The sequence below is a fragment of the Lonchura striata genome, chromosome 24 (genome assembly GCF_046129695.1).
Source record: "Lonchura striata isolate bLonStr1 chromosome 24, bLonStr1.mat, whole genome shotgun sequence".
NCBI lineage: Eukaryota > Metazoa > Chordata > Aves > Passeriformes > Estrildidae > Lonchura > Lonchura striata.
The window spans coordinates 6764936-6788925 of record NC_134626.1 but is presented as its reverse complement, the minus strand read 5'-3'; the positions used below and the strand labels follow the sequence as shown (position 1 = coordinate 6788925).

At 54.4% G+C, this 23990-nt stretch overlaps 1 protein-coding gene across 1 annotated transcript; it reads left to right on the top strand.

Moving 5' to 3' along the window:
• The first annotated feature begins 3896 nt into the window (after positions 1–3896).
• On the top strand, positions 3897–20774 carry LOC110481004 (protein-arginine deiminase type-2). Its single transcript, XM_077788195.1, has 16 exons — positions 3897–3991; positions 5735–5921; positions 6587–6656; positions 6800–6861; positions 6936–7053; positions 7939–8064; positions 11209–11387; positions 11572–11675; positions 11761–11872; positions 11945–12052; positions 14856–15007; positions 15743–15887; positions 16646–16739; positions 18477–18562; positions 18678–18806; positions 20471–20774. Exons 1-16 carry the CDS (start codon positions 3897–3899, stop codon positions 20702–20704), a joined length of 2001 nt encoding a protein of 666 aa, XP_077644321.1. The 3' UTR covers positions 20705–20774.
• Positions 20775–23990: the final 3216 nt, after the last annotated feature.

The window sequence follows — 23990 nt, the reverse complement described above, 5'->3', positions numbered from 1 at the left end:
CATCACTCTGCCGAGGAAAGTTCGATAATCTCCCTAAGCCGATAATTACAGCTCGTTAATTGCAGCTGGTTCATTACCCCGCATGCAGAATTGCAGGCAGGAATCTTTACGAGCCGTGTCAGCCTAATTACCTGAGCAGGGCGAGACATCGAACCAGTTATCAAACCCCGCCAGGCTCCGCAGGGCTTGGGCTTCCTGAAGGGTTTCTTTAGGTTTCCTCCAGGTTTCTTTAGGTTTCCTTTAGGGTTTTATCAGGTTTTCTTCTGGCCGCAGCACCCCAGGCAGGCAGGGAGGACTCGCATTCCCCACTCCCTGGGAGCCAGGGAAAAAGGGCAGGAGGCAGGTTCGGGAAGGGGAAAAAAATATGGGAAAATCCAGATTTGGGGTTAGTATGGAGCGTGGAAAACAGCCGGACTGCCCAAGCACCCAAAACCCGCTCCGTCCCTCCCTCTGCCGCGAACCGCGGCGCTGCCGGCCCCAGAGCGGAGCGCCCCGGACGGCGGAACAGCGATTGTCGCTGCGGCTGGAGCTGGGCACGGCCCCACGGAGCTCTGCCCCATTGATCCTCCGGGCCTGCCCCATTGATCCTCCGGCCTTGCCCTATTGATCCTCCCACCCTGCCCCACTGATCCTCCGGCCTTGCCCCACTGATCCTCCGGGCCTGCCCCACACATCTCCCACCCTGCCCCATTGATCCTCCGGCCTTGCCCTATTGATCCTCTGGGCCTGCCCCATTGATCCTCCGGCCTTGCCCTATTGATCCTCCGGGCCTGCCCCATTGATCCTCCCACCCTGCCCCATTGATCCTCCGGGCCTGCCCCACTGATCCTCCGGGCCTGCCCCATTGATCCTCCCACCCTGCCCCATTGATCCTCCCACCCTGCCTCACTGATCCTCCGGGCCTGCCCCACTGATCCTCCGGCCCTGCCCCATTGATCCTCCGACCCTGCCCCATTGATCCTCCGGGCCTGCTCCACACATCTCCCACCCTGCCCCATTGATCCTCCGGGCCTGCCCCACACATCTCCCACCCTGCCCATTGATCCTCCAGTCTTGGCCCATTGATCCTCCGGCCCTGCCCCACACATCTCCGGCCCTGCCCCATTGATCCTTCCACCCTGCCCCATTGATCCTCCCACCCTGCTCCACTGATCTTCCCACCCTGCCCCACAGATCTCCCACTCTAACTCACAGATCTCCCACTCTGCCCCATTGATCCTCCCACCCTGTACTATTGATCCTCTCACCTTGCCCCATAGATCTCCTGCCCCACACATATCCCACCCTGCCCCATTGATCCTCCAGCCCTGCCCCACAGATATCCCGCCCTGCCCCATAGATCTCCTGCCCCATTGATCCTCCCACTTTGCCCCACAGATCTCGCACCCTGCCCCATTGATCCTCCCACCCTGCCCCACACATTTCCCTCCCTGCCCCACAGATCTCCCACCCTGTCCCATTGATCTTCCCACCCTGCCCCACAGATACCCCACTTTGCCCCACACATTTCCCTCCCTGCCCTACAGATATCCCGCCCTGCCCCATTGATCTCCTGCCCCATTGATCCTCCCACTTTGCCCCACAGATCTCGCACCCTGCCCCGCACATCTCCCGCCCGGCCCCAGCACGCACATCTCCCGCCCGGCCCCAGCACAGCCCGGCTCTGTCCCAGCGCCTCCATCCCGAATTCCCGAACAATTCCGGGCAGGAGCGGGCAGCGCCCGCCGGGCACGGGCACCTGTTGGCACCTCCTGACGGCGGAAGGTCAGCCCGGAGCGCCGGGGCACCGCTCCCCTCCGCCCCCGGAATTCCAGCCGGAGCGACCCCCGCAGCCCCGAGCGGGCAAATCCCGGGGCAAACCTCCCCAGCTCCCGGCTGGGATCTGCCGCCAGCTCCCGGGAATTCGGGCGGAGCAGCTCCCGGTCCGGTGTGGGCGTTAAAAACCTCCGGGAATCCTCGGAAACCGCGGGACAGATCCCGGGATAAACCGGGATCCCTCCCAGGCCCGGCACAGATCCATGGAAAAACCGAATTCCAATTAAATGATCCTAATTCCAGTGGAAACCATCCCGATTAACTCAGATTCCCTGCTTTCCCAGCCCGGAACGTCCCAGCTCCTGGCCCTGATTCTCATCCAGGACAATCCAGGATATCCCCGAATATTTGGGCTTTAAATCCCACCACATTCCCATCTCATTCCATGGGGGGATTCCAGGAGGGGGATGATCCATAAAAAGTGCAGGAATATTCATCCCCCAGCCCTTCCCACCCCTCCATTCCAATGGAAATTATTCCAATGGAAATGTTCCTAGTTCCAGGGGATTGAGGTCTGATTCCCTGAATGTCCCAGCTCCTAGCCTGGATATTCCTCAGCACAATCCCGGAAATATTTGGGCTGGAAGGGCTTTAAATCCCATCCCATTGCCCGTTTTTCCATGGGGGAATGGCAGCGTGGAGATGATCCCTGTAAATCCCAGGGACTCCATCGGCACCGAGGGAAGCCGGGGCTGGAAAAGGGAAGCCCGAGAGGGACGGAAAGAAGGAACATCCACCTGAGCTCTGCTGTGCTCGCTAATTGCTTGTGGCTTCCAGAATCTGGGGCAGCAGTTTGGGCTGGAAAATGAATATTTAGCTGGGTGTTAATAAACGATGCAAACCCCGCGTGGGCGGGAACCGCTCCCGACGCGCTCCGGAGCGGCCCGGGGGGACAAAACCAGCTCCGAGCTCCCTTCAGCAGCCACTGCTCCCCAGCTTCCCTTTGAAAAGAAGCAGGGAACAAAAAAGGAGAGTTCTGCTCTCGCCTCAGGGCTGGGAAAGCGGCGGCAGGCGGGGATTTTCCCTGGAAAGCAGGAGAAAGTGAAACGCACCCCAGGGATGCTGCCAGCTCCCAAAACGCTGCAAATCCGCGTTAGGGACGCCAGGCTGGGGTCAGGGGGGTGAGGAGGGACCGGGAGCTGGGGACAGCTGGGGGAGCTCCTTGCCCAGGGCTGGGGCCAGCTGCCCTCCCTCCCTTGCTGTCCATCCCTCGCTGGCCATCTCTGTCCATCCCATCTCTGTCCATCTCTGTCCATCTATCCCTGTCCATCCCACACCATCCATCCCTGTCCATCCCTCCCTGTCCAGCCCTCCCTGTCCATCTCTGTCTATCTATCCCTGTCCATCCCACACCATCCATCTCTGTCCATCCCTCCCTGTCCATCCCACCCTGTCCATCTCTCCCTGTCCGTCCCTGTCCAGCCCTCCCTGTCCATCCCTGTCCATCTATCCCTGTCCATCTCTCCCTGTCCATCCCTCCCTGTCCATCCCTCACTGTCCATCCCTGTCCATCCCTCCCTGTCCATCCCACCCTGTCCATCTCTCCCTGTCCGTCCCTGTCCAGCCCTCCCTGTCCATCTCTGTCCATCCCACCCTGTCCATCTCTGTCCATCCCACCCTGTCCATCTCTCCCTGTCCGTCCCTGTCCAGCCCTCCCTGTCCATCTCTGTCCATCCCACCCTGTCCATCTCTGTCCATCCCACCCTGTCCATCTCTGTCCATCCCACCCTGTCCATCCCTCCCTGTCCATCCCTGTCCATCCCTGTCCGTCCCACCCTGTCCATCTCTGTCCATCCCTCCCTGTCCCTCCCTGTCCATCCCTGTCCATCTCTGTCCATCCCTCCCTGTCCCTCCCTGTCCATCCCTGTCCATCCCTGTCCCCCGCTGTCCCCGCTGTCCCCGCTGTCCCTCCCTCGCCCGGATCACGTTCCGAGCTCTCACAGGTCCAGCCCAGCCGCCCCCTCTCTCCCATCGCCATCCCAGCCCCGCCAGCCCCGCCGGGGGAAGGAGCAGCAGCGGCCGCGAGGGCTCGGCAGCTCCCGGAGCTCCCGGGGCCGGTGCCGGTGCCCATGGCCGGGGAGATGCCGGGCGAGCCCCGCACGCTGCGGCTGCAGCACGGGAACCGCATCGAGGCCCTGTGCGTGCTGGGCGGCCACGTCCGCGCCGACGTCTTCGGGTGAGAGGCACCCCCAAACTTCCCTTCCTCCTGCTCCTCTTCCACCTTCCCCCCCGCTTTTCCTTCCCTCATTTCTCCTCCTGCTTTTCCAAACCCCACTGCTGCTCCGCAGCCGCGTCCACGCTGGTGTCCATGGGTGAGAGGGACCCCACAAAACCTCCTTTCCTCCTCCTCCTCCTCCACCTTTCTGCTCACCTTTCAACCCTGTTTTGCACTCTGGGAATGCCTGCTCCTCGTTTTTCCTCCTGCAAATCCCTGCTCCTCATTTTCCTTCCTACAAATCCCTGCTCCTACTTTTCCTCCCGTTTTCCCAAACCCCACAGCTGCTGGGCAGCCACATCCATGCTGATGCTCATAGGTGAGAGGGACCCCTAAAATTTCCTTTCCTCCTTGTTTTTCCCTCTGTTTATCCCTCTGGGAATCCCTGCTCCTCCTTCCTCCTGCTTTTCCAAACCCCACAGCTGTTGAGCAGCTACACTGATGTCCACAGATGAGTGAGACCCCCCCAAACTTCCTTTCCTCCTCCACCTTCACCTTCCTCCTCACCTTTCCTCCTGTTTATCCCTCTGGGAATCCCCACTCTTCGTTTTTCCCTCTGCCTTCCCAAACCCCAAAGCCCTTTTGACACCGTTTTGATGCAATTTGTGGGCAAAATCCTCCCGAGCTGCAGGAATCCCTGGAAAGCTTTGAACATCCCTGCATTTACCCCAGCCCACAGCAGCTCTGACCCGCTGGGCTCAGCAGACCCAGGGGAGGTGAGGAGGGCAGAGGGACGAGCAGGAGCCCGGGGAGGGGCTGCAAAATAAGGGAAGAACACAAAATCTCTTGACCAAAACCTTGGGAAAGTGGGAAATCCCCACAGCGCCAAGCCCCGCTTCCCTAGAACAAACCCAATGCTGAACTTGGGGATAATCGTTCCCCCTAAGGGAAAAAGAAGGTGAAAAGCTCATTCCAGGCTGGATTCTGGTCGGTGCTGCTGTTGCAAATCCCAGCCTTGATATTCAAGCCAAGCAGCGCAGTTCCAGCTCCCCTGGCACCTCTCCAGGCCAAATCCCTTCCCAGCGGGATCCCCAGATCCAAGGAACCAGGAAACCAAACCAGTTTTTCCATGTGTAATTAAAAGCAATTGAAGGATTTAAGGAACACCCAGGCGGGCGCAAAGGAGCGCTCGGATTTCCTCCCCCCTCGCCAAGGGTGCGGGTTTGGTGGGACAAGAAACCTGATCAACGCAAGGTCTCGGGTGTCGGGGCAAAGAACCCATAAATAATAACCTAGAAAGGCAGGGAATTTCGGGAAAAGGAGCCAGGAGAGGGGAAGAGCAAGGGCACATCGGACTGGGAGCAGGGCAGCACTGACAGCTTTGGGACTGGATAAAATCCTCCCAAAAATGAGAGTTTCCCATGGAAAACCCTCTCAGGGAGATGGCCACAGTGTGTTGAGGAGTTTATAAACCGTGCTGGAAAATAAACAGGGATTTCTCCGGGGAAGTGCGAGCCCGGGTTCTTTGGGATTATTGCAAATCCTTACCCACAGCAATGGCTGCAAACACTCACGGGGCTAAGCCGGGCCTAAACTCGGGGTAATTCCAGTTCCCAGGCAGGAGCAGGGCAGGAAGGTGCCAGCGGTCAGCGTGGAGACGCTGGCGTGCCCGGTCTTGGCCGTGCTCGGGGCAGTGGCACGAGTCCCGGTGGGAACGCCGCGCTGGCCCTGCGCCTCGCTGAGAATTCCGGGTGTTTGTGGCAGGGCGGCCCCCGCCGGGGCCGTGGCCTTCGGCGTGAAGCACACGGAGGGGGTCAGCGTGGACGTGCTGCTCCGCGGCCGCGCCGAGCCCGAGGCCGTGTCCGGCGCCGGCACGCGGTGGCCGCTGGACGAGGGGACGGTGCTGAGGTTCAGCATGAGCCGCGCCAGCTCCGAGGTCAACGACAACAAGGTGAGGAGTGGAATCCCAGGAGCGCGATCCCGGGAGTGGGACTATCGTTATTTGGGGTTATAGATAAGTTACGAATGGGATGGGATTGTTGTGCTACGCGTTTTGAGCTGTTTATTTTTTAGCATCAGTCTCATTATATGGCTATGACAATGGGAAGATGTCAGCAGCTCACATCTAGGCAACAGACTAAGAACTCAATGTTACAACTTACTTTATAAACTTTTTGACCAGTCACACACAGCAAAAGCTCATTGGCAGTAGTTCTATCTAATTACTATAAGCACACGTACCTTTGGTTAAAACAATGCTTGCTTATTTTGAATACAATACTTGCTTGTAAGCCTCAAGATACCATGCACAGAGCTCCATTATTTATCTTAGACTTTCCTAATATCTCAGCAGACATACTTTTCTGCAACTTAGGAATTTCTTCTACCTAAGCGTTAATACACAGACCATTGTTGTGTTTGTCCTTGCTTTTTACTTCTTGTATACTTTTTTTTGCTGACAAATTTTATAGCTACTGCTTAGCTTTAATCACCATCCTGCTGTGTCTGAGGCCTGCCCCTCGCAATGTGCCCCAAACCCTCTGACTTTAAAAAATCCCACACGGGACCTCCACGGAGGGGAATGTCCTGCCCCAACGTGGGGTTTGGGGTTTGCAGGTCACTGTCAGCTTTTACGCCGAGGGAGGGAAGCCCATCAACCAAGCCGGGGTGTTCCTCACTGGCGTTGGTGAGTCCGATGAGTCCCTCCCTGTCCCCTCGTGCCGGGAGCAGGGGCAGGGGTGGGCACGGCAGACCCAGGGGTGCTGGCCCCGGGGGTTTGCCACCCGACCCCCTCGCCGTGCCCGGGGTGAGGCGGCTCTGTCCCCGCAGGGATCTCTCTGGACGTGGACGCGGATCGGGATGGAGTGGTGGAAAAGAACAGCCCCAACAAGGTACCCGGCCTCCCCCACCCGCGGAAAATCCACTCGGCGAGTCCTGAGCCCGCTGAAGGCCAGGGGTGCTTTAGGCGAGCTGGGCCTGGGGGCCGGAGGGACACGGGGCCATCCTGCTGGTCAGCTGTGACAAGGAGTTCCCCTTCATCCCGCCCTCCGACTGCGACAGCGAGCCGCTGTTCAGCAGGGAAGGTAACGGCTCCCCAAAGCCCCTGTCCCCAAAATCCCCGTCATCCTCTCTCTGTGACCTTCCCTGAGAGGAACCAGACCAGGACCCAGCCCGGGACCCAGCCCAGGACCCAGCCCGGGACCCAACCCAGGACCCAGCCCAGAACCCAGCCCGGGACCCAGCCCAGAACCCAGCCCAGAACCCAGCCCAGAACCCAGCCCGGGACCCAGCCCAGGACCCAGCCCAGGACCCAGCCCAGAACCCAGCCCGGGACCCAGCCCAGAACCCAGCCCAGGACCCAGCCCAGAACCCAACCCGGGACCCAGCCCAGAACCCAGCTCAGGACCCAGCCCAGGACCCAGCCCAGAACCCAGTCCAGAACCCAACCCGGGACCCAGCCCAGGACCCAGCCCAGAACCCAGCCCGGGACCCAGCCCAGGACCCAGCCCAGAACCCAGCCCAGAACCCAGCCCAGAACCCAGCCCAGGACCCAGCCCAGGACCCAGCCCAGGACCCAGCTGCTCCCCACCAGCTGCTGAGCAAGCTTCCCATGCTGCAATTTCTGTGGAATGAACACCGTGCCAACCCACGGAGGCAGGGGAAGGGCTGAGGTTCCAGGGCTGGCCCAGCGCGGGCCGGGGATGCTCCACGCAGGTGAGAGGAGCGCGGGGCGAGGCGCAAGGCCGGCAGCCAGGAATCCACCCGCGCGTTCCTGGAAAACCCAACCCACGCGGAGCCGGGCCCCGCGACGCTCCGCGGTCACCGCCCGGCCGTGCCAGGGCGGGCAGGGAGAAGGGATGGGAAAAGGGCACCGGGGTCACAGCCAAGCTCTGGTTTGCCAGGGTGCCCGGGCTGGTGGCGAGGGAGGAGCGGGTGCCTCGGGGCTGATTTGCTTCGTTCGCCCCCAGATTTGCTGGACATGGCTCCGATGGTGCTGAGGACAGAGGGGCCCCAGCGCCTGCCCCGCGGCTACGAAATCATCCTCTCCGTTTCCGTCAGTGACGCTGACAAAGTTGGGGTCTTCCATGTGCAGAGTAAGACCTTCCTCACCTCCTGCTCTGCCTCTTCCTCCTCTGCCCCTTCCTCTCCCCCTTCCTCCTCTTCCCCTTCCTTCTCTCCCCCTTCCTTTTCTGCCCCATCTTCCTTTTCTCCTTTTCTCCTTTTCTCCTTTTCTCCTTTTCTCCTTTTCTCCTTTTCTCCTTTCTCCTTTTCTCCTTTTCTCCTTTTCTCCTTTTCCCCTCTTCTCCTTTTCTCCTTTTCTTCTTTTCTCCTCTTCCTCTTCCTTCCTTTCCTCCTCGTCCCCTCCTCCTTTTCCCCTCCTTCCTCTCCCCCTTCCTCTTCCTCCCTGGTGATTTTGAGGTCCCCACAAACCCTTTCCTTCCCATCTCTGAAGTTGTCCTCTCCATGCTCCTCAGAACATGCCCCCAATGCTCCTTCCCCATTTTTCCCCCATTTTCCCCCCATTTCCCCCCCATTTCCCTCCTATTTCTCCCCATCATTTCCCCCCCATTTCCCCCATTTTCCCCCATTTCCCCCCAATTCCCTCCCCATTTTCACCCCCTATTTCCCCCCATTTTTCCCCTATTTCCCCCCATTCTCCCCATTTCCCCCCATTTCCCCCCATTTCCCCCCATTTCCCCCCATTTCCCCCCATTTCCCCCTATTTTTCCCCCATTTTCACCCCATTTTCCCCCCCACTTCCCCCCATTTTTCCTTCTTTTCCATCCTGTGGAAAACTCTGGGGATGGAAAAGCAGAGGGAGAGGAACACAAAGCCACGCAGCAAAGGGGAGGCAGCCCGGAGTGGTTTTAAGACAAGGAGGATTTAAATACAAATAACATTTTTTTTGACTTCCTGAGAACCGAAATCCTCAGCTGCAGGAACTGGGAAGTGAAAATGGTGACAGAGAATGGTTTCACCAAGAGAATGGTGAATGTTTTTGGCTCATTTTCCTCCCGCTGGGTGAGTTCAGCTCCGTCTCCCGGCTCCAGGAGAGCCCAGGGATGTGAGGCTATCCCTGCCCAGGCAGCTCCAGCTGCTGGCTCTGTTTTGGGGTAAAAAGAGGGAGAATAAATCTCAGGAAGTGCTGGGACACAGAGCCCACTGCTGCAAACTTCTTGTGGTTTGCTTTTCTTTCTTTTTCCCTCTGTTTTTAAATTATTTGTCTTTCTGGTTCCTGCTTCCCCGGTGTTTCTTACTCCTGGCAGGTTAAACAAAGAGGGGGTAAAGAGATGAATTGGGATGGTTTTTCAGAAAATGGAATAATTTCTGTTAAAAATAAGGATAAATAGAGAGAAAAATTGGGATGTTTTCAGAAAATGGAATAATTGCAGCTGCCAGCAGGGCTGGGGTGTTAAACCACGGGTCACTCCTTCTTTCTCCGTGCTGGCAGCACACTCCAGAGCACACCCCCTCCTCATTCCTCACTGTGGCACCAGGATTTATTTTCTGGGAATGAAATCCCTCACCCAGCCAGGAATGTGCCGTGGAGGAGCTCGGGTTTGTTCCACCGTGCAGGGGGAGCTCGGGACATTGTCCTCGTGTGGAGGAGCAGAAATTCCATGAAAACACTTCCCAAGGCTGCTCCAGCCGAGGAAAGGCTGAGACATTTTCCCTCATCCCTCGTGTCCATGACAAAATTCCAAGCCCCTCAACTCCTGCTTCAAGGTGACTGTCACAGCTGGATCTCCTCGAAGATCTGGGGGATCTGATCCCGGCCATCCCCCAGAAATGCACCCCAAAAACGCACGGGGAGCCTCAGGAAAATCTGTGCCCCCTCTCCCCCAGCATCTCCAAACAGCTTTGGTTTAAAAAGGGAATTTTTGCGAGGAAGCACGCCCAGTTTCCCTGCTCACTTTTTGACCTGTGTATTTGGGTTATCCCCATGGAAACCCAGCACGGCGGGAGCAGGGGAGCGCCCTGCCAGAGGAAACAGGCGGGAATCCCAAGGAAACAGGCGGGAATCCCGAGGAAACAGGGGAATCCTGAGGAAACAGGCGGGAATCCCGAGGAAACGGGCGGGAATCCCGCGGAAACGGGCGGGAATCCCGCGGAAACGGGCGGGAATCCCGCGGAAACGGGCGGGAATCCCGAGGAAACAGGTGGGAATCCCGTGGAAACGGGCGGGAATCCCGAGGAAACAGGTGGGGATCCCGAAGAAAGATGGAGGAATCCCGAGGAAACAGGCGAGAAAATCATGAGGAAAGAGGTGGGAATCCCAAGGAAAGAGGCAGGAATCCCAAGGAAACAGGCGGGAATCCCGAGGAAACGGGTGGGAATCCCGCGGAAACGGGCGGGAATCCCGAGGAAACAGGGGAATCCTGAGGAAACAGGCGGGAATCCCGCGGAAATGGGCGGGAATCCCGAGGAAACAGGTGGGAATCCCGAAGAAAGATGGAGGAATCCCGAGGAAACAGGCGAGAAAATCATGAGGAAAGAGGTGGGAATCCCAAGGAAAGAGGCAGGAATCCTGAGGAAACGGGCGAGAATATCCCAAGGAAAGAAGTGGGAATCCCAAGGAAAGAGGCAGGAATCCTGAGGAAACAACTATTAGAAAATGTCAAACAGATTCCCTCAACAAAACAATTTGTTATGAAGGTTCTTGGGTTCTTAGCCAGGGTCTTGAGTCATTTGGGGCAGCCAAAGGGATGCTCTGGACTCTGACAATGAATCAGGCAGGAATCCCGAGGAAACAGGCGGGAATCCCGAGGAAACAGGGGAATCCTGAGGAAACAGGGGAATCCTGAGGAAACGGGCAGGAATCCCGAAGAAGCAGACGGGAATCCTGAGGAAACATGCGGGAATCCCGAGGAAACGGGCAGGAATTCCGAGGAAACAGGCAGGAATTCCGAGGAAACAGGCGGGAATCCCGAGGAAACAGGCAGGAATTCCGAGGAAACGGGCAGGAATCCCGCGGAAACAGGCGGGAATCCCGAGGAAACAGGCGGGAATCCCGAGGAAACGGGCGGGAATCCCACGGAAACGGGCGGGAATCCCGAGGAAACGGGCGGGAATCCTGAGGAAACAGGCGGGAATCCTGAGGAAACATGTGGGAATCCCGCGGAAACAGGCGGGAATCCTGAGGAAACAGGGGAATCCCGAGGAAACGGGCGGGAATCCCGAGGAAACGGGCGGGAATCCTGATAAACGCGGCTCTCCCGGTTTCCCGTTCCCGGCAGATCCGTTCTTCGGGCAGCGCTACGTGCGGGTGCTGGGCCGCAGGAAGCTCTTCCACGCCGTGCCCTACCCCGGCGGGGCCGCCGAGCTCCACTTCTTCGTGGAGGGGCTGCGATTCCCCGATGAGACCTTCTCCGGGCTGGTGTCCATCCACGTCAGCCTCCTGGAGCCGCTGGCCGAGGTCAGGAACGCCCGGGAATTCCAGGAACTCCCGGGAACGGGGAGATGGGAGGCTGCACCCAGCAGATCGGGATGGTGCCAGAGCGGAGAGCGATCCCATGACCTGATCCCAAAAATGGTCTCCGGGGAAGGTGTTTGGGGGCAGTGGTGGGGGAACGTCCCTGATTTCTGCTTGGCTCCCTCAGGGCATCCCCCACTCGCCGATCTTCACCGACACCGTGGTGTTCCGGGTGGCACCGTGGATCATGACGCCCAACACCCTGGCCCCGGTGAACCTCTTGGTGTGCAGGTACAGGTGGTGCTTCCCCAGCGCTGGGGCTGGGCTGGGAACAGGGAATTTCCATCCTTTCCATCCTCTCCTTCCTTTCCTCCAGCATGAAGGACAACTACCTGTTCACCAAGGAGATCCAGAGCCTGGTGGCCAAGGCCGGCTGCAAGCTGAAGGTTTGCTTCGGCTACATCAACCGCGGGGACCGCTGGATGCAGGTAGGGGGGCTCCAAAAACTGGGAAAACCCTTCCCTGCCGGTGCCCCAGGTGGGATTTCCTCCCTTCCTCAGGATGAGATCGAGCTCGGCTACACCCAGGCTCCCCACAAGAGCTTCCCGGTGGTGCTGGACTCCCCTCGGGAGAGAGGGATGGAGCAACTCCCCGTCAAGGAGCTGCTGGTGAGAGAAGCTTCCGAGTCACGCCCAGCCCACCTCCCCATTTCCCAAATCCTCCTTGCCCTCGGCTCCGTGCATGGAATTATTGGTGGGAGATGAGAGCAGAGCAGCTCCGCATGGAGATTCCCTCCCACCCAGCTCCATCCTCACCCCCTCATCCCTCATCCAGCCTCACCCAACCCCAGCCCGCCGGGAGCCCTCAGACCAGGGGGAAAGGAGGAGCTGGCGTCCCCGGGAGTGAAAGGCTCCAGCCGAGCTCTGGGATGGGATTTCTGCCCCTCCAGCATCCCAGGATGGGAGGCTGCTTTCTCCTTTCCTCCTCTTTGCCTGGGAATATCCGGCAGTTTCCAAGTGGGAGAGGGAAGGGAAGCAGCAGAGGATCAGAGCGGGATGCAGCCAGCACCTGGAACATCCCTAAGGGCCCCTTGGCCAAGGAAAAGGGCCGGGGCAAGCCTGAGATGGGGTGTTTTGGGAAAACCCAGCATGGGAAAAAGCTGGATTGGGTGATTCCTTGGAAATTCCCCCATTGGAGAAGGGCAGGACACCCCAGGCAGCCACGGAGTCGCTGTCCTCAGCTCCCAGCCGGGCACTGGAGCAGCGCCAGCCCCGGCAGGAATGGGAGACGAGGACAAATCCCAGCTTTTGTCCCTTTGGGGAAGGCTGGGGGCTTTGGGAGGGCTGAAATCCATCATTTCTCATGCCTGGCGTGGGAACATCCAGTCCCGGATTCATCCAGCGAATCCGCCGGGCGGCTGTGCGGATCTGCCCTCTTTAGGAATTGCTCGGCCGCGTATTTAGGGCAACAATCTCAGCCCTGGGAGCTGCTAACGCATTATCCTCCAATTTCTGCTTTGAAGCCAGTCCTAATCCCCAGCCCGACCTTTCCAATCTCATTTTCCAGCTAGGAATACTTAGCCCGACACCCCGGGCACGGGTCAAGCCCTGAGCCCCTGGAAGCCCATGCCAGGGAAAAAGGAGACGGGAAGGAATTATCCCCTCAAAATCAGTGTGGAACTGATAGGACTTGGATGTGGCCCGCAAACCTGGGATGAACCAGAGCCCTGACAGTTGAAACCAGGCGGGCTCCGTGGTTTTATTAAACTGAAATTACTCAGGAGCAGGTGGTTGGTGCTCAGGCCCTCCCTCAGCACCCAGAGAAAAAAGGATCTGATCCCGGCCATCCCCCAGAAATGCACCCCAAAAACGCACGGGGAACCTCAGGAAAAGCTGTGCTCCCTCTTCCCCAGCATCTCCAAGCAGCCTCAGTTTAAAAAGGGAATTTCTGGGTGGAAGCACGCCCAGGTCTCCCTGCTCACTTCCCGACCTGTGTATTTGGGTTGTCCCCATGGAAACCCAGCCCTGATAAGCGACTGGGATTTAACTCAAACCTCTCGGACACCTGATCTCATCCCAGGGGATGCTGTGCGCTCCGGGCCTGCGTCAGCTCCAACCAGAGAGCAGGGAAAGTGGGAATTTGGTCCCATCCCTGCCGGTTTTGCCCTGTTTTTAACGCTTCCTCGGGCTATGGCGCACAGAGCCGAGCGCTAATTACCCCTGCACACACAGCTCCTCCAATCCCAGATATGGTAAATTCTGGAAATCAGGCCTTAAGCAGGATTTAAGTGCCGTGCAGCCCTTGGGATGGCTCTTAGCCCAGGGCAGAGTCACCCTCAGGGGCTGGAGTTCCCAGAGCCAACCAGGAACTTGGCTCAGGGCTGTCTAATTAGCTTAATGTGGACACTTAAACCTTGGCTGGGGAGAGCAGGGGAGATCTGGTCCTGCTTAATGTGGACACTTAAACCTTGTCTTAACGTGGGTACTTAAACCTTGTCTTAATGTGGGTACTTAAACCTTGTCTTAATGTGGATACTTAAACCTTGTCTTAATGTGGATACTTAAACCTTGTCTTAATGTGGATACTTAAACCTTGGCTGTGGGATGAGAGGAGATCTGGTCCTGCTTATTGTGGGCATTTAAACCTTGGCTTAATGTGGATATTTAAACCTTGGCTGTGGGATGAGAGGAGATCTGGTCCTGCTTATTGTGGGCATTTAAACCTTGGCTTAATGTGGATACTTAAACCTTGGCTGTGGGATAACGGGGAGTTCTGGCCCTGTTTAATGTGGACATTTAAATCATGGCTTAATGTGGATATTTAAACCTTGGCTGTGGGATGAGAAGAGATCTGGTCCTGCTTGGCTTAATATGGACACTTAAACGTGGCTGGGGAGAGCAGAGGAGATCTGGTCCTGCTTAATGTGGATATTTAAACCGTGGCTGGGGAGAGCAGAGGAGATCTGGTCCAGCTTAATGTAGATATTTAAACCTTGGCTTAATGTGGGCACTTAAACTGTGGCTGGGGAGAACAGAGGAGATCTGGCCCTGCTTAATGTGGATATTTAAACCGTGGCTGGGGGATGAGAGGAGATCTGGTCCTGCTTAATGTGGGCATTTAAACTTTGGCTGTGAGATGAGAGGAGATCTGGTCCTGCTTAATGTGGATATTTAAACCGTGGCTGGGGAGAGCAGAGGAGATCTGGTCCTGCTTAATGTGGGCATTTAAACCTTGGCTTAGCGTGGACAGGAACCTTGGCTGTGGGATGAGAGGAGATCTGGTCCCAGCTCCAGGTCTGGACTCTGCTCCCAGGTTGTCCTGATTATTCCTGCACCTCCATGACCCCGAGACCTTTCTCCTGCCCCTTTCCTGTCCCCTTTCCTGTCCCCTCGCCGTCGCTGTCCTCGCCCACCCTGCAGGAGGACAACACCACGGCAGCAGTGGGGGCTCAGGGCATTTCCTCTTTCCCAGGGCCCCGATTTTGGCTACGTGCACAAGGAGCCCCTCTTCGAGGCCACGGCCAGCCTGGACTCCTTCGGGAACGTGGAGGTCAGCCCGCCCGTGTCCGTGGCTGGCAAGGAGTATCCCTTGGGAAGGATCCTCATCGGCAGCAGCTTCCCTGCGTAAGAGGGGGGAGAACACGGATTTGGGAAAAACATGGATTTGGGAGCAGAGCCTCAGAAAACGCCCTGAAATACCACCAAAATCGGGGCAATTCGGTCAATCGGACACTGCCTGAGCAGCTCCTCCACCTCAGCTCCTCTACCTCAGAGGCAATTTATATCTGAGGGTCCAGGCAGATGTTGATGGGAATATCCCCCCAGTCCGAGGTGTCCAGGCAGATGTTGATGGGAATATCCCCCCAGTCCGAGTGTCCAGGCAGATGTTGATGGGAATATCCCCCCAGTCTGAGTGTCCAGGCAGATGTTGATGGGAATATCCCCCCAGTCCAAATGTCCAGGCAGATGCTGATGGGAATTTTCCCCCAGTCCCAATGTCCAGGCAGATGCTGATGGGAATTTTCCCCCAATCTGAGTCTCCAGGCAGATGTTGATGGGAATTTTCCCCCAGTCCAAATGTCCAGGCAGATGTTGATGGGAATTTTCCCCCAGTCCAAATGTCCAGGCAGATGTTGATGGGAATTTTCCCCCAGTCCAAATGTCCAGGCAGATGTTGATGGGAATTTTCCCCCAGTCCAAATGTCCAGGCAGATGTTGATGGGAATATCCCCCCAGTCCAAATGTCCAGGCAGATTTTGATGGGAATATCCCCCCAGTCCGAGTGTCCAGGCAGATGTTGATGGGAATATCCCCCCAGTCCGAGTGTCCAGGCAGATGCTGATGGGAATTCTCCCCCAGGTCCGCGGGCCGCAGGATGACCAGGCTGGTGCGGGATTTCCTCTACGCCCAGCGCGTCCAGGCCCCTGTGGAGCTCTACTCCGACTGGCTGGCCATGGGCAACGTCAACGAGTTTGTCACCTTTGTCCCCTCCTCTGACAAAAAGGTACCCCCAGACCCCTCGTGTTGCCCCACAGTTCCTCCTCCGGGACGCCGATCCCGCTGGGAAAACCCTGGAGCTCGTTCCTTTGGCACTCCCAGACAGCGTTTGCTTGGGTTTCATTCCCCACCCCAAAATGAGGGATCTGAGCGCAAAAAAAAAAGGGATTTTCTGAGCTATTAATAAACGCAAATAGAAGGGGAAAAGTGCCTGTGAAGGTATCCAAGAAATTCCAGATTTAAGATTCCCGGGGCTTTGCAGCGACTCAGCATCTCCCAGAGGTTTGCAGAGCATTTCTTTTCCTGGTTCTGACATGGATTTTTCCCTCAGGGAAACCGAGCCTTGACCAGGATGGTTCAAAAAAACAAAAGGAATTATTTATGCCCACATGTTTTCAGATCATTTCTCTTCCCTCTGTCATGGTTTTCCCTGCTTCTGACATGGATTTTTCCCTCAGGGAAACCAAACCTTGACCAGGATGGCTCAAAAAGAAAGGCATATTTATGCCTACATGTTCTCAGATCATTTCTCTTCACTCTATCAAGGCTTTGGCTGCTTCTCACATAAATTTTTCCCTTGAGGAAACCAAGCCTTGACCTGGATGGCTCAAAAAATGAATATTTAGACCCACAAACCCTCCACAGGTTAAACGAAGCACTAGACAGCAGCAAAGACCCGATTTTAAGCGTTTCAGCTCGGGTTTTTGCAGAAGTGAGTCCCTGGGGCTCGGCGGGGCTGCAGCTGAGCCGGCCGTGTTCCCGCAGCGATTCCGGATGCTGCTGGCCAGCCCGGCCGCCTGCTACCGGCTCTTCCGCGAGAAGCAGAAGGAGGGCCAGGGAGAAGCCACCATGTTCAAAGGCAAGGGGACAGCGCTCGGTGGCACAGCCGGGGCCGCGCGGGGACGTTTCCCCGCTGGGTGTCCTTCAGCGGGATGCCTGCGCGCCGCCCCCGGCCTCCTCCGGCCCTATTTCGGGAAAGCGAGTGGGATGGGAGGGATAAGGGCCTCTGCGTGGAGGGGATGTTTGCTGCCAGGGATGGAGCCTCTGGAAATGCCAGCGGAGCTCCAGCACGGAGCAGGACAACTGGCAGCTCTCCTGTCCCCCCAGATTAGCAGCAAGTTTCCCTTTCATTGTGGTTTTGATCTGTGGCAAGGTTGGGAGAAGGTCTCCGTATCTCCAAGGATATGGAGCTCCAGTACGGAACAGGACAATTGGCAGCTCTCGGGTCCAGATTAGAACCAGTTTTTTCCCTTTCATTGTAGTTTTGATCTGTGGCAAGGTTGGGAGTTTGTCTCTGTATCTTCAAGGATATGGAGCTCCAGTACGGAACAGGACAACTGGCAGCTCTCCTGTCCAGATTAGAACCGGGTTTTTTCCCTTTCATTGTGGTTTTGATCTGTGGCAAGGTTGGGAGAAGGTCTCCGTATCTCCAAGGATATGGAGCTCCAGCATGGAGCAGAACAACTGGCAGCTCTCCTGTCCAGATTAGAACCGGGTTTTTTTCCCTTTCATTGCGTTTTTGATCTGTGGTACAGTTGGGAGAAGGTCTCCGTATCTCCAAGGATATGGAGCTCCAGCATGGAGCAGGACAATTGGCAGCTCTCCTGTCCAGATTAGAACCAGGTTTTTTTCCCTTTCATTGCGTTTTTGATCTGTGGTACAGTTGGGAGGAGGTCTCCGTATCTCCAAGGATATGGAGCTCCAGTACGGAACAGGACAACTGGCAGCTCTCCTGTTCAGATTAGAACCGGGCTTTTTCCCTTTCATTGCAGTTTTGATCCATGGCAGGGTTGGGAGAAGGTCTCCGTATCTCCAAGGATATGGAGCTCCAGCATGGAGCAGGACAATTGGCAGCTCTCCTGTCCAGATTAGAACCGGGTTTTTTTCCTTTCATTGTGGTTTTGATCCATGGCAGGGTTGGGAGAAGGTCTCCGTATCTCCAAGGATATGGAGCTCCAGTACGGAACAGGACAATTGGCAGCTCTCGGGTCCAGATTAGAACCAGTTTTTTCCCTTTCATGGTAGTTTTGATCCATGGCAGGGTTGGGAGTTTGTATCTTCAAGGATATGGAGCTCCAGCATGGAGCAGAACAAGTGGCAACTCTCCTGTCCAGATTAGAACCGGGTTTTTTCCCTTTCATTGTGGTTTTGATCTGTGGTACCATTGGGAGAAGGTCTCCGTATCTCCAAGGATATGGAGCTCCAGCATGGAGCAGGACAATTGGCAGCTCTCGGGTCCAGATTAGAACCAGGTTTTTTTCCCTTTCATTGCGGTTTTGATCTGTGGCAAGGTTGGGAGAAGGTCTCCGTATCTCCAAGGGTTCCTCTGGCTGTCCCCAGACCAGGGGTGACCCCATGGAGGGGGACACTCTGGAGAAATCCACCGGATTCCCCTGGGCAGGAAGATGGATGACAGAACTTTTCCAACAGCCAGACATTTCCTTCCCTCAGCTTCCCAAGCTTTCACCCCAGGCTCAGCAAATTGGAATTTGGGGCTTTTTTGGGGGGCTTTTTGGGCTTTCTCCACCTCTATACCCCACCTCAAGCCAGTCTCCTGCCAGCGTTGCTTCATTTTGAGGGCGTTTCACGTGTTTAGGGTACTCGGGGACAGACACCAAGCGCGTCACCATTAACAAGGTGCTCTCCAACGACGTCCTGGCGCAGCAGAACCAGTACGTGCAGGTAATGCCCACACTCGGGTCACACCCCCCACCACAGGGACCACCCCGGCGTGGCACAAACCCCGCAGGGAGCGGTGGGATTTGGGCCCCTCTCTGCTCTGCTCCGTCCCCCGCAGCGCTGCATCGACTGGAACAGGGATATCCTCAAGAAGGAGCTGGGCTTGCTGGAGGAGGACATCATCGACCTGCCGGCCCTCTTCAAGCTGGACAAGCAGGGAAAAGCTGTTCCCTACTTCCCCAACACGGTAAGAGCGGGTTTCCCACCCTAGGGGGGTTCCTACCCTTGGGTCCTCCCCAAAAAAACAGCTCAGTCAGCCAGGATGAGTCCCCAAAGTTTTCCTGGAAAAATCAACACAAGTCTAACGCATCTCGGTGGCTTTGGGGTTTTGAGGCAAAACCATTTCAAAGCAGTGAAATTGCGAGGTGAGAGGCATGTTTGCCCCAAAGTTTTCCCAAAAAATTAACCCAGCTGCCTAGCAAAAGGAAATATATCCAGGCAGGCGTGGATAAACACAAGCCTAACACAGTTTTGGTGGCTTTGTGGTGCTTGCAGTGGGGTTTTTAAAAAAAAAAAAGAGGTGAAATTGCAAGGGGTGAGGAGTGTTTTAATGATAAAAAACGGGGAATTCTGTTGGATCCGGAATCCCGAGGGAGGGCAGCTGCAAAAAGAGGTGCTGAGGAGGGTGTAGGAAGGTGATGAGTGTCAGTTCTTTGGCTTCATCCATCCCAACACTACTGGTGTCACCCACAGGTCACCACAATCATCCTGGCCAGGGACCTGGGCATCCCTAAGCCCTTCAGTGTCACCCATTCTGATGCCACTGTCCCCTGGTGTCACCCCTCTGGTCACCATGATCAATCTGGGCATCCCCAAACCCTTGGGCAACCCATTCTGATGCCACTGTCCCCTGGTGTCATCCTGCAGGTCACCATGATCAACCTTGGCATCCCCAAGCCCTTGGGCACCCCCATTCTGATGCCACTGTCCCCTTCAGTGTCACCCCACAGGTCACCATGATCAACCTTGGCATCCCCAAGCCCTTGGGCACCCCCATTCTGATGCCATTGTCCCCTGGTGTCATCCTGCAGGTCACCATGATCAACCTGGGCATCCCCAAGCCCTTGGGCACCCCCATTCTGACACCGCTTTCACCCTGCAGGTCACCATGATGGTGCTGGCCAAGGACCTGGGCATCCCCAAGCCCTTGGGCACCCCCATTCTGATGCCAATGTCCCCTTCAGTGTCACCCCACAGGTCACCATGATCAACCTGGGCATCCCCAAACCCTTGACATTCTAATGCCAATGTCCCCTGGTGTCACCCTGCAGGTCACCATGATGGTGCTGGCCAGGGACCTGGGCATCCATCCCCAAGCCCTTGACATTCTGATGCCAATGTCCCCATTAGTGTCACCCCTCTGGTCACGATGATCGATTTGGGCATCCCCAAGCCCTTGGGCACCCCCATTCTGATGCCACTGTCCTCTGGTGTCATCCTGAAGGTCACCATGATCAACCTGGGCATCCCCAAGCCCTTGGGCACCCCCATTCTGACACCGCTTTCACCCTGCAGGTCACCATGATGGTGCTGGCCAAGGACCTGGGCATCCCCAAGCCCTTGGGCACCCCCATTCTGATGCCAATGCCCCCTGGTGTCATCCTGAAGGTCACCATGATCAACCTGGGCATCCCCAAGCCCTTGGGCACCCCCATTCTGATGCCATTGTCCTCTGGTGTCATCCTGAAGGTCACCATGATCAATCTGATCATCCCCAAGGCCTTGGGCACCCCCATTCTGATGCCAATGCCCTCTGGTGTCATCCTGCAGGTCACCATGATCAACCTGGGCATCCCCAAGCCCTTGGGCACCCCCATTCTGATGCCACTGTCCCCTGGTGTCACCCCGCAGGTCACCATGATGGTGCTGGCCAAGGACCTGGGCATCCCCAAGCCGTTCGGCCCGGTGGCGGGCGGCGAGTGCTGCCTGGAGCGCCGGATCCGCGCGCTGCTGGAGCCGCTGGGGCTGTGCTGCCGCTTCCTGGAGGACGTGGCCTCCTACCACGGCAGCCTGGGCGAGGTGCGCTGCGGCACCTGCGTCCAGCGCCGGCCCTTCGCCTTCCAGTGGTGGCACTTCACGCCATAGCTGGGCCTCCTCTTCCTCCTCTTCATCCTCTTCATCCTCTTCATCCTCTTCCTCCTCTTCATCCTCTTCATCCTCTTCATCCTCTTCCTTCTCTTCTTCCTCTTCCTCCTCTTCCTCCTCTTCATCTGCTTCCTCCTCTTCCTCCTCTTCCTCCTCTTCCTCCTCTTCATCTGCTTCCTCCTCTTCCTCCTTCTTCTCCCCCCACCTTCGCCCCAAGTGTGTGTTGCTTGCGATTCCCTTAATAAATGAATTTGCTGTGAGGAAAAAGCTGGGGGATTAAATAACCTAATAATGAATAATTAATTATTCATTAATAATTCCATCGGGAATAACTGGGAGGGAAAGAGAGAGAGCGCTCACAGGGGTGGGGGAGTTGCCAAAATCCTCCAAAGTTGTCTCTACCACTGTTTTTGTGGTGTTGGCGAGGCAGGCGTCGCTTTGTTTAAACTCAGCCAGGGTCTGTGTGTGGCTGACAGAGCTCCAGCCTCCACGGCAATACAAAATGTTTTCATTTATCTACACATCTTTAACAAAGAAATCAGGTTCACGGGTTCTAATAATGCTTTTTATTGATTAGCATTCTGTCCACTATTGGCCATTGATTTCTTACTCTTCATGCTAAGTTGGGCCACATTCCTTAGTTCTTTTATCATCCTTTTCAGGCCTCAATCTCCTCTGTATCTTCTTCTTACTGTCCTTAAAGGACCATAAATTTGAGATCTCAGATGTCCAATCTTCAGTTCCCTTTGGCTTTATTGAAACTTGTCAGGGTCAGCTTTAACAAACTCAAGGTTTCAGTGATTTAATGATCAAAATGGAAGTAAGAGTCTGTAAAGAAGTTTTAACTTGTGCCAGCTAAAAGTCGGCACTGCTTACAAGTAATTATCACAATTAATTAAAAACTAATTAGGAAAGTTGCGTCATTTCCGTGAAAAACGCCAATTGCTTGTTTTAAATGTTAAAAGTTTAATGGTAATAAAATAGTTATAAAAAGAGTAGTAAAAATTAGAGCAGTAAGAATTTGGACAATCGGAGTTAGGACAATACAGGACAATAAAAAGCAAAGAATTACGGATGTCCGGATGCTCTTGGGCACTAAGCCACAAAAGCACACCTTGCTAACAAAGGATTACCCCTTAAAAGCAATAGCCTGTTGCATATTCATATGTCTTATACATGATTCAAATTTAATTTTTTCTAACAAAGGATGTCTTCTGCTTAGTTTCTGCCCCCCCTTCATCTTGTAAACCAATTTCTTGGCTCCTAGAAATCTGGAAGAAGTCTGAACAGTCCCCATACATGGGCAATAATTCTCTGGATTTTGGTGTCTTGTTGCTGTTATCTGCATGCAAATAATTTCTTCTTTATCTTATCCATTCCTCAAGATAGTTACAAAAAGTATCTTACATCACATAGTTTCTATTTTAATATTATGCTATGCCCTAAAAACTATATTTACCACACTACTTAAAAGAGATTAATTCAGCATAACTTCCCAACATTACACAGACGGTATTCATTTTAATATTTGCGAAAAGCCAATCATATAATGGGCATCTCTAACAATTTCCAACAGGGGGGGAATTTTGTTTGGCTGCCCAGGGAGGTTTGGAGTGCCCATCCCTGGAGGTGGCCAAGGAAAGGCTGGATGTGGCACTCAGTGCTCTGGGCTGGGGACAGGGTGGGATCAGTCACAGCTTGGACTTGAAGGTCCTGGAGGGACCTTGGAGGGCTTTTCCCATAAATGAATGCTAGGATTTAATAATGAAATAAATTTATTAAATTTAATCAAAGTAAAGCCACAAGCAAATCAGCACCGAGCCAGGCGATGGGTGCTGGGTGAACTGGGTCCGGACCAGTTCACAGGGTACTGATTTCACAGGGTTTTTTAATACTGTTTCTATAAAACAGGGAGGGGTCCTCCTATTTCCTTTTGTCCTTTTTCACATTTTCATGCACGTTCTTTTCTTGTGGTGCCTCTAAACAGAGGTTTTCCCAGAATACTCTGATTGCTGAAATCCTGTTAGATGGTAACCCCCTCAAACATCGTTTTCTGGAAATGAATATTTATCTTATCGTCCAAAGCATATCTTCTAGACAGAATAATCCTTCAGAATAACCATATTTTGAGACTGGAATTCATCTTGTGTATGTTGCTCTTTCCCATCACTCGGTTCCATTAAACAGGATACTGTATTTTAGTCCTGAGCATGAATTTATTCTAAATCATATATTACATCCCACCTTAATATCTCTGGGATTCATTGCTCCCCAGCACCCACCATTTGCCCCATTGATATCACAGCAGGTCCCCTTGAGGGGGTGTGAAAAATGCCAATCACTTAGTTTCTAAAATTTTCAAAGTTTAGTAATAATAAAATGGTTATAAAAATAGTAATACAATTAGAGTAATAAGATTTAGAGTTAGGACAATTACAAGACAATAAAAAGCAAAGAATTACGGATGTCTGGATGCTCTTGGACACTAAGTCACTAAGAGCGTATCTTGTGAACAAAGGAATAACCTTAAAAGTAATGGCTATTTGCATATTCGTATATTCACACATGATGCATAAATTCTTTGCAAATTAGGAACTTTTCTGGGTTTTGTCAACTTCTTTTTAATCTTGTTGGTACCAAAAAGACGGAGAGAAGGTGGAAGAATGTTTGTCTTTTCTGATAAGGAGGCTGTAACTTTTTATGGGCCCCCTTTGCTGACATCTCTGTGTGAAGAGTTTCTTGATTATCTCATTTCTTTGCTTGAGCTTGTCACAAATCTTATATCGCAGAGTTTCTATTTTAACATTATGTTGTAACCCGAAAATATATTTAACACACTACTTAAAAGAATTAATACAACATAACTTTCTAACGTTACACATATAGCATTCATTGTAATATTTGCCAAAAGCCAATCATAAAATATGCATTTTTCACACAGGGGCATGGCAGCACAGGTACCTCAGTGCAAAATAATGATGCTGGAAATAAATGGAGAGAAAATAAGGGGAATTTAGAAAAGAAAAAGGGGAATTTAGAAAAGAAAAAGGAAATTTAGGCATCCCGCCCCGTCACTCCACCGTGTCCTGATTGTTGGTGGTGACATGCTTGGTGTCTTTCCCCGATGTGAAAAATGCATATTTTATGATTGACTTTTCACAAATATTACAATGAATATTATATGTGTAATGTTAGAACGTGTTGCTGTATTAATTCTCTTAAGTAGCGTGTTAAATATAATTTTAAGTTCCAACATAATGTTAAAATAGAGACTATGTATGTAGGA

Excerpts from the sequence above, each read along its gene's own strand:
- LOC110481004 (XM_077788195.1), top strand. The coding sequence starts at position 3,897 with ATGCCGGGCGAGCCCCGCACGCTGCGGCTGCAGCACGGGAACCGCATC. Across the intron at positions 6,657-6,799 it reads GGTGTTCCTCACTGGCGTTG|GGATCTCTCTGGACGTGGAC; the intron begins GTGAGTCCGATG and ends CTGTCCCCGCAG. Across the intron at positions 8,065-11,208 it reads TGGGGTCTTCCATGTGCAGA|ATCCGTTCTTCGGGCAGCGC; the intron begins GTAAGACCTTCC and ends CGTTCCCGGCAG.